Source organism: Mirounga leonina, unplaced genomic scaffold (genome assembly GCF_011800145.1).
Source record: "Mirounga leonina isolate KUSES-001 unplaced genomic scaffold, KU_Mleo_1.0 Mir_175, whole genome shotgun sequence".
Lineage (NCBI taxonomy): Eukaryota > Metazoa > Chordata > Mammalia > Carnivora > Phocidae > Mirounga > Mirounga leonina.
In genome coordinates, this window is record NW_023270453.1 from 21,733,367 (window position 1) to 21,741,025 (window position 7,659).

The following is a 7,659-nucleotide window of genomic DNA, read 5'->3' on the forward strand; positions in this document are numbered from 1 at the left end:
AGGGAGAGTTTGTTCGGAAGGCGGTGCGAAGGCCGCGGGAGAGGGGCTAGCGGCCGCTGCCAGTTCCCATGGCGACGCTGCCACCCACCCACGGGAGTCGCCCGGCGCAGGACGTGGGCCATCGGCGGCGCGAGCGGCGGGGGACAGGCAGCCTCAGACTGCGGCTCCTGCTTCCTTTATTGGCTTGCCACGCCCAGCCCCTCCCGCCCCAAGCCCAGAGCGGGCGGGTCAGGAGTACTCGCACAGGTGGCCGCAGCCCGCGGGGCAGTGGGAGCTGCCCTCCAGCCACTTCATGATGTGCTGCAGGTGGCCGCCGTGGCTGCAACCCTGGCACCACACGAACAGACCCTTGACCACGTGGTGGCACACGGCGCACATGCTGGCGCAGCGGTGGCACCGGTCACAGACCCAGCCGCGGCTGCTCATCGGCCGCTTGCAGTGGCTGCAGTTGACGTGCAGAGTGGTGGACGCCTGGTTGAGGCAGCTGATGGCGCGGCTGGTGCTGAGCTTCACGACCTGGTTGGACACGTTCCAGAGGCAGAAGCGCTGCAACAGGTCGATGTAGGACGTGTACCAGTGCTCCTGGCGGGGAGGGGAGGGAGGCAGAGGTCTGGAGATGGGCACACTGGGGGGCTCCCCCCGGAGCGCGCTGGGGGCGGGGGGCAGTCCTGGGGGCGGGCAGGGAGGCCTTCCCCCGTCCCAGTCACCTACCTGCGTCTGTTCATCAATGTCCTTGCGCACGCGCTCGCCCAGCACGATGAGCACGGACACAGCCATCTGCACGTCACCCTGCTCGGCGTAGAAGCGCAGCATGTCACACACCAGGGCACTGAAGAAGTCAGGGGGCAGCCGGGTGTCGTGGAGAGCATGTGAGACGGAGAGAAGCGAGAAGGAGGAGTCTACAGGCGCCAGGGAAGCCGCGTCAGCCTCGCTGCCGCTCACGTGGGGCGAGTCGGCCTTGTCCTGCAGGTGCTCGGGGCCAGGCGGAGTGTCCACGATCTCGTGGCGTAGTGGGAAGGCTTCCTGGGGCAGCACGTACTCCGGGTCCTCTGCTGCAAGGCAGGGATGGAGTCTGAGCCCCTGGCCCCACCGGCCAGCCCCACCCCCAGCCCCGACTCACGGTGTGCATGCTCCGGGTCCAACAGGTACAGCTCATCCTCCTCGCCCTCCACGTCGCCCAGCAGGTAGTCTGCAGGCACGTCGCTGCCTTCTGTCTCTTCGTTATCTGCCCATAACAGGGATGGGGGGCATTCCAGAGGAACTGATTTTGGGATGCCCTAGCCCCGCTCCCATCAATGCCCTGTGCGCCCCCCAGCCTACCCTCATTGGTGATGAGTGTGGCTGAGGAGTCAAGCAGCACCGTGTCGCTCCGTGTATCACCCTTGCTACGGTCCAGTCTGGTCTCACTGCCCAACCCTGGGGCCATATCCTTCAGGTTGAAACTGGGGGTAGGGAAGGCCAATGGGTAGATAGGTTCCAACAGCCCCACCCTCTGAGGAGAGCCACCCCCAGATGTCTACCTGTTCATGAGTGGCAAGCCACAAGAGCTGCCCTTGCCCACACTGTGGTTGAGGCTGGTGGCAGATGCCAGGCCAGGGCTACAGTAGATGATCCGCAGCATGGTCCAGGTCTGTGCTACCTAGGGACAGGCGCCAGGCACTCAAAAGGGGCCTGGGTTCCTGGCATGCCATGCACCCGCCCCCCCCCACTCCTGGATGGAACCACAAACTCTCAATGTTCAGCTGCCCCAGGCACCCAATGTCCTGGTCCACCGCAGCTGGGGAAACTGAAGTCTATGCCAAAGACAAATATCTTAGTCTCTGCCCTACGAGGGAATAGGAAGGAGCAGAAATTGGAGGCAGCCAACATGGAAATGAGCCTGTGGTCCCAGAAAGACAATGAGAAGCTATGTGGGCCTCTGTGGGGGCAGACACCTTGGGAAATCCAAAAGCAAAAATGAGCCACAAGAAGGGGCTTCAAGCCTGCACCCCAATGATGGCACTGGGTACCCTCAGGTACCAGGGTGGTGGCTGGTGGTGGCAGCCGCCAGAGCTGAGCACTGAACCCAGGGCAGGGTCTGGGTAGAGCAGTTGGGGGAGCCCCCAAGGTCATGGTCCCTGGGCCACCTCACCTACCTGGTTGCGGCCAAGCTCCCGAGCCACTTTTGCATTGTGGTCACAGAGCTCAGCCAGAGGCCGACCAGCCAGGGCATAACGCTCGGCGGTGTCCACGAACCAGCTCATGCTGCCACTGCCAGGCTCTATCTCAAAGACGCTGAGGGCACTGGACGCGAGGCCCACAAAAGGTTCAGCAGGGTCCAGCTTGCGCTTGAAGAAGATGGGGTGGCGCCGATCACCGGCATAGGGCTTGCGCCCAGACTCGGTGGCCACTAGGCTCTCCTTAGCGGCGAAGGCCAGGTCCCCAAAGAGGCCATAGCAGAGGCCCTCGGGGTTGGCCCGCTCAACAGGCTGGCTGGCATCACGGAACAGGTGCTGGCACAGTGTGCTGTCCTTAGAGCCCGAGAGCAGGAAGGAGGGGTCGTGTGGGTGGCGCCAGGCAATGCCTGTTGTGACGTCGCGGTGCTCCTCGAACATGGCAGCCGGGACAAAAGGCCGGCGCACATCCCACACGTAGATGTTATGGTCTACCATCATGGAGCAGGTGGCCAGGTGGTGGCGGCACTCAGGCCGCCACTTGACGCGGGCTACTGAGGCGATGGTTTGCACGCAGTGCACCTCCTTGGCACGGTGCGTGGTCATGTCCCAGACCTTCACCATCTTGTCACGTCCACCCGTGGCCAGCCAGCCCCTACAATAGATGCACGAAGCCCTCAGGGTCCTCTCCGGGGATGGGATGGCTCCCCACTCTCTGCCTCACAGGCCTGGAGGCAGCCCCTCCAGGAGCCCACCCATCCCACCCTGCCGCCCGTGCCCCCACGCCACGCCACCCTACCCCACACCTGTCCTCAGGGTGCCAATCGCAGCAGAAGACAGGCCCGTTATGGGCGGTGAACATTCTCTCACAGCGGTCAGGCCTCCGGATGTCCCAGAGCTGCACGTTGCCATTCTCAAAGGTGGATGCGAAGGTGAAGTAGTCCCGGATGCTGAACTGGACGTCCCGCACACTCTCCGACTGGCCTGTGGGCAGGATGTCAATGGAGGGAGAAGGTGAAGGGCTCCAGGAGAGAGAGTGGCCAATGGTGGAGGCCTTGGACAGACTGTGGACTGCAGTCATATGCCTGCCCGCAGCCAAGGTGGGGAGGCCTAGAAGGTGGGGTAGACACTGCTAAGCTTGCCCTGGGGTGGTGGGTGGTGAGGAGAGGCTTCACGGAGAAGACAGGGTAGATTAGGCCGCGAAGCAGGATACCAGGCACCGTGTAGTTTTTGAACCCAAAACCTGGACCTCCATCCTCTCCTGGATTGTGCTTCTGACAGCAGTTCTTGCACAGAGCAGTGGCCTGGCTTCAGGACTGGCTGTCAGAGCAGTGAGCAAACAGGAGCCTCACTGTGCTATCTGTATGCACGCCCCTGAGGGAGGCCCAAGGAGGCCTGGATGAGGGTGCCCTAACTTCTGCCCCATCCCTTCACCTTGAGCTGGAGCAGCTGGGTCAGCCCCATGGGACTGGAGACCTTAAAGGTCTACGTCCACCCCCATGGACCACCACCGAAGAGCCTTCAAGGACTCTAGCTTTTCCACAGCACAGGTAGTTAAGGGCCCTCTAAAGAGGCCCTCAATTCTAAAGAGGCCCTCAATTCTCTGAGGCGACTGAGGCTTCTGCCCTGTGCTTTGTTTGGTCTCTTCAAGGTGCACAAGGGATAGCTGGCTCAAGGCCAGCTGCCAAGGAGCTGGGCCTGCTGGGAAAGGGTGCCAGGCAGCATACCCCACCTCCTCTCCATCCCTGAGCTGAGGACCCTGGAGATCTCGGTGGGCTTCCTGCTGTGAAGTGGCCTGGAGCTCTGGGCAGCAAAACAAACCCTCTGCTCAGCAGCTCAGGTTGGCTGTAGTCTGCTCAGGCTCTGCCCTCTCCCTGGTCCCGTATCCTGCCCCTCCCATGCTGACCCTCACCCACTCTTTTAGTACTCTCTGGGGGCATATCTGAAGACCTCTGATGCACACGATGCACTTCTCCACCTGCCCGACCCGCCTCCAGGGTCTCACCCGAGAAGGTGCTGACAGAGTCCTTCCTGCGGAGGTCAAAGCATTTCATGAAGCCGTCCTGGGAACCGCTGAGCAGCACGTGGGCCTCAGTGGGATGGAAGCAGACTTTGTTCACTGTGCGCTTGTGCTCTGTGAACAGCTGGTCCTGCTTGTTGCGGGATGGCCGGCCCAGGTTCCACGTGACCACCACGCCATTGGTGGCCGCCGTGGCCAGCAGGTTCTCGTCCATCTGGTGCCAGACTACGTCCGCGCAGCTCAGGTTGAGTGAGGGCTTGCGGCCCACACGGAGGTTCAGCTTCTCCACAAACTGCTCGTCCTCAATGGCATAGATCTTGAAGATGCTGCGGCCTGCCACGACCACCTGGGCTGCATCACGGCACACGCTGATGGCATTGGCTGGTGCATCCAGGTGGCAGTGCATAGTGCGGCCCGTCAGCGTGCTGCCACCCAGGGCCGTGGTCACTCGGGACATCTTCTCCATGGCTGCACGGGAGGGGGGGGGGATGGGGACACGAGGTCGGTGAAGTGGGCTGGCCTGGTCAGCCTGGAGGGGCCAATCAGTTCAGACCCTTCACCCTGGTTGGGGCCCCCAAAATTGCTTCGTCCTGGGCGGGTCAGTCTGGGCGGGCCCGTCCAGAACAGTTCGCTGCTACTCAGTGAAAAGGAGACATCAATGCCCTGGAGCTCGGCCGTCCCGTCTGCCTTCCGGGGAGACCCTACCTGGTCAGTCCCAGCCCGGGCCACCGCTCCATCCCCCGAACAGATCTGGGTGGTCACTGACTGGGCTTTCGGCCAGTCAGTCCCTGCAAGGAAGCGAGGGAGTCCCCCCAGTCTACACAGGGCGTCCCGGGGCCTCCAGGGAGGGGCAGAGGGGCGCGGGGGACACACACGGACGTCAAGGGCCGAGCTGTTTAGGGAGCTTGAGGGCACTGGCCGGGCGCGCCGGACGAGAGGCCGACGGCGCGGAGCACTGAGAGCGGCGCGCGCCAGGGAGCGGAGGCGGCGGGAACGCGGCCCGAGGGCTCCGAGAAGCCTCTCCCTCCGCGGGCACCAGAACCATTTCCTAAAATTGCCGGGCCGGGCCTGGCCGGAACCGCCGCGCCGGAAGCAGCCCTTCTCTTTCCCGTTCCCCGCCGCCCTGCTCGCCGGAAGTGGTCCCTTCTTGCCAGCCTCTCACCAGAAGCGGGCACTCGCACCGCAAGTGTTCCGGATCAGGGAGCTGAGCTGGGGGAGGCGGAGGTAGAGGCGCTGCGCGGGGCTCCCCCGGTCCCGCCTCTGCGGTTGGCCTTTTTGCCACAGTGTTTTCATACTCGTGCCCATCTCTCCCCCAGCAAGTCCAGCCACCCCTGACGAGTCCGAATCCCTCCAGTCGTCTACCCTGGTTCCCCTGATGGGAACCCCGCAGCCTGCGGTGCGCCTGTCCCGGCGCCCTGGAAGCTCATTTTTCTTTTCTGGCAGAGTGGGCTAGATCTTTTTTTTTTAGATTTTATTTATTTGAGAGAGACAGAGATAGTGAGATAGAGAGCACAAGTGGGGAGGAGAGGGAGAAGCAGGCTCCCCACAGAGCAGGGAGCCCAATGCGGGACTCGATCCCAGGACCCTGGGATCATGACCTGAGCCGAAGGCAGACGCTTAACCGACTGAGCCACCCAGGCGCCCGATCTTCCCCCCCCCCCCCGATTTTATTTATTTGAGTGAAAGAGAGCGCGGGCATGACTGGGGAGGGGCCAGCTGACTCCTGGGTGAGCAGGGAACCCGATGTGGGGCTGGATCCCAGAATCCTGAGATCAGGACCTGAGCAGAAGGCAGCCGCATCACCGACTGAGCCACCCAGGCGCCCCAAGAAGCTGAATATTTTGAGGTTAACATTATATGTAATGACTTTAGCATCATTCACTTCCCCCATAGGCAATGAAGGGTAAAGGACCTTCTGGGTTGGTCACTGCTGTGTTTCCAGTCTGGTACGTGGCATGGCCTGTACGTGTTGAAAGAACCAGTAAGTCTGATGAGTGGAGAGGTGCACAAGAATGCAGAGCCTGGAGCCACCCAGAGCGGATACACCTTCCCTTCCTTGCCATGGTCTGATGACCTAAAAACAACTCAGACGCGTGTTTTTACAACTTTTTTAATATATATTTTTATAAACAGGTCACGTGATAAAATAGCACAAGAAACACTTACCAAATATAAGGTTATATCTTCCGCATATACAGGAGAATGAGGTCGTTATGTACAATAAGAAAATGGTTTTAGGAGTTGGTTGGTTTTGTTTGTTTTCCTCTCTCCCCTTAATTTTTCCTCCTACATCGTTGGAAATATCACAGCTTCAGTTGCATTAATACTTTGGACAAATGGACAGCTGCCTCCTCCCCACTAGGGAGCTGTGAGGAGGAGGGGCTGAAGAAACTGGCTCCTGACCACCTCAGCCCCGGAGCCTCCTGCGGGCACTCCAGGACAGGGAAATCTTTGGGCTGTTGAACTCTTTCTCTGCTTCAACAGCATCGCTCGCTCGCTCGTGCGCTCTCGCTCTCTCGCTCTCTCGCTCTCTCTCTCACTCTCTGGCTCTCTGGAAACTGGTTACTTTCTTCCAACCAGATGGGGGGTGTCCCAAGATTGGGTGTGGGCACTGTACTTCCTGGGGCTCCAAGGTTGGGATGGGAAGGGGTCCCAGCCCCCTCCTCAGCAATTGCCAAGATGTGCCAGCATCCCCCCAGGACTCACATGTGTCTTGGGATTGGACAGAACATGGCCAGAGCCGCTTTGGGCAGGCGGAGGTTTGGGAAGCTGGGGAGGGGAGGGGGGCAGCTCGAAAGGAGCCCTCCCTCCTCTGGATGCTGAGGGTGTGCTGGCCACTTATAAGACTGGTCTTGCCTGCTGGCGCTGATCCTGAGTCTTGGCTGGGCCTGCTTGTCCAGCTTCCACCTGACAGAGACCCGCCCGGGATGCAGTGTGGCACTGAGGAGGCTGGGCCCCGGTGGCTACAGGGGCTGTGGTGTGGGGTCCACTCAGGACTGCGTGCAAGGCCTGCGGGGCCTGAGGGTCACTCCAGCTTGTGGTCTCTCAAGGTGGTTGTATCCCCCCTGCAGCTGAGGTAAGCTACAGCCAGCTGGGTTAATGTTGATTATAGCAAGATGGTTGTCAGCCAGTCTGTTCCTCCCTCAAATACAGTTCTTCCCTAGCCTGGCCCAAGGACCTGTAGGCCTGCAGGTGGGGGTGGGGCGAGCAGGGGGCTGCCTCACACGGGGGCAAGGAAAAGGGGAGGTCTCTTGGGTCAGGCTGGCATGAGCTGGGGCAAGGGGAGGTGGGACTTGGGCTCCTTGGCGGGCCATGGCTTTGGCGGTGGCCTGTTCCCCCTCGCACCCCTCCGAGGGCTCCAGGCGTGGTGCAGTGGAAGATGCGGGAAGCCCTTGGGGCTCTTCTGACCCCTGTGTCCTGGGGGACCCAGCTCCCCTCAATCCCTCTGGGCCCTGCCCGAGATGGGGGGACAGCGGGGAGACAGAG

At 61.4% G+C, this 7,659-nt stretch overlaps 1 protein-coding gene across 2 annotated transcripts; it reads right to left on the bottom strand.

Moving 5' to 3' along the window:
- Positions 1-51: 51 nt before the first annotated feature.
- WDR24 (WD repeat domain 24) lies at positions 52-5,277 on the bottom strand. 2 transcript variants are annotated; one of them, XM_035021829.1, is made up of 9 exons: positions 4,879-5,277; positions 4,159-4,641; positions 2,960-3,137; positions 2,136-2,808; positions 1,521-1,639; positions 1,321-1,442; positions 1,121-1,225; positions 712-1,049; positions 52-582 (listed from the first exon to the last, which is right to left on the bottom strand). In XM_035021829.1, exons 2-9 carry the CDS (start codon positions 4,637-4,639, stop codon positions 229-231), a joined length of 2,370 nt encoding a protein of 789 aa, XP_034877720.1. In that variant the 5' UTR covers positions 4,640-4,641; positions 4,879-5,277; the 3' UTR covers positions 52-228. The 2 variants fall into 2 exon arrangements, with proteins under 2 accessions (XP_034877720.1, XP_034877719.1); XM_035021828.1 differs by having other exon boundaries at positions 712-1,052.
- Positions 5,278-7,659: the final 2,382 nt, after the last annotated feature.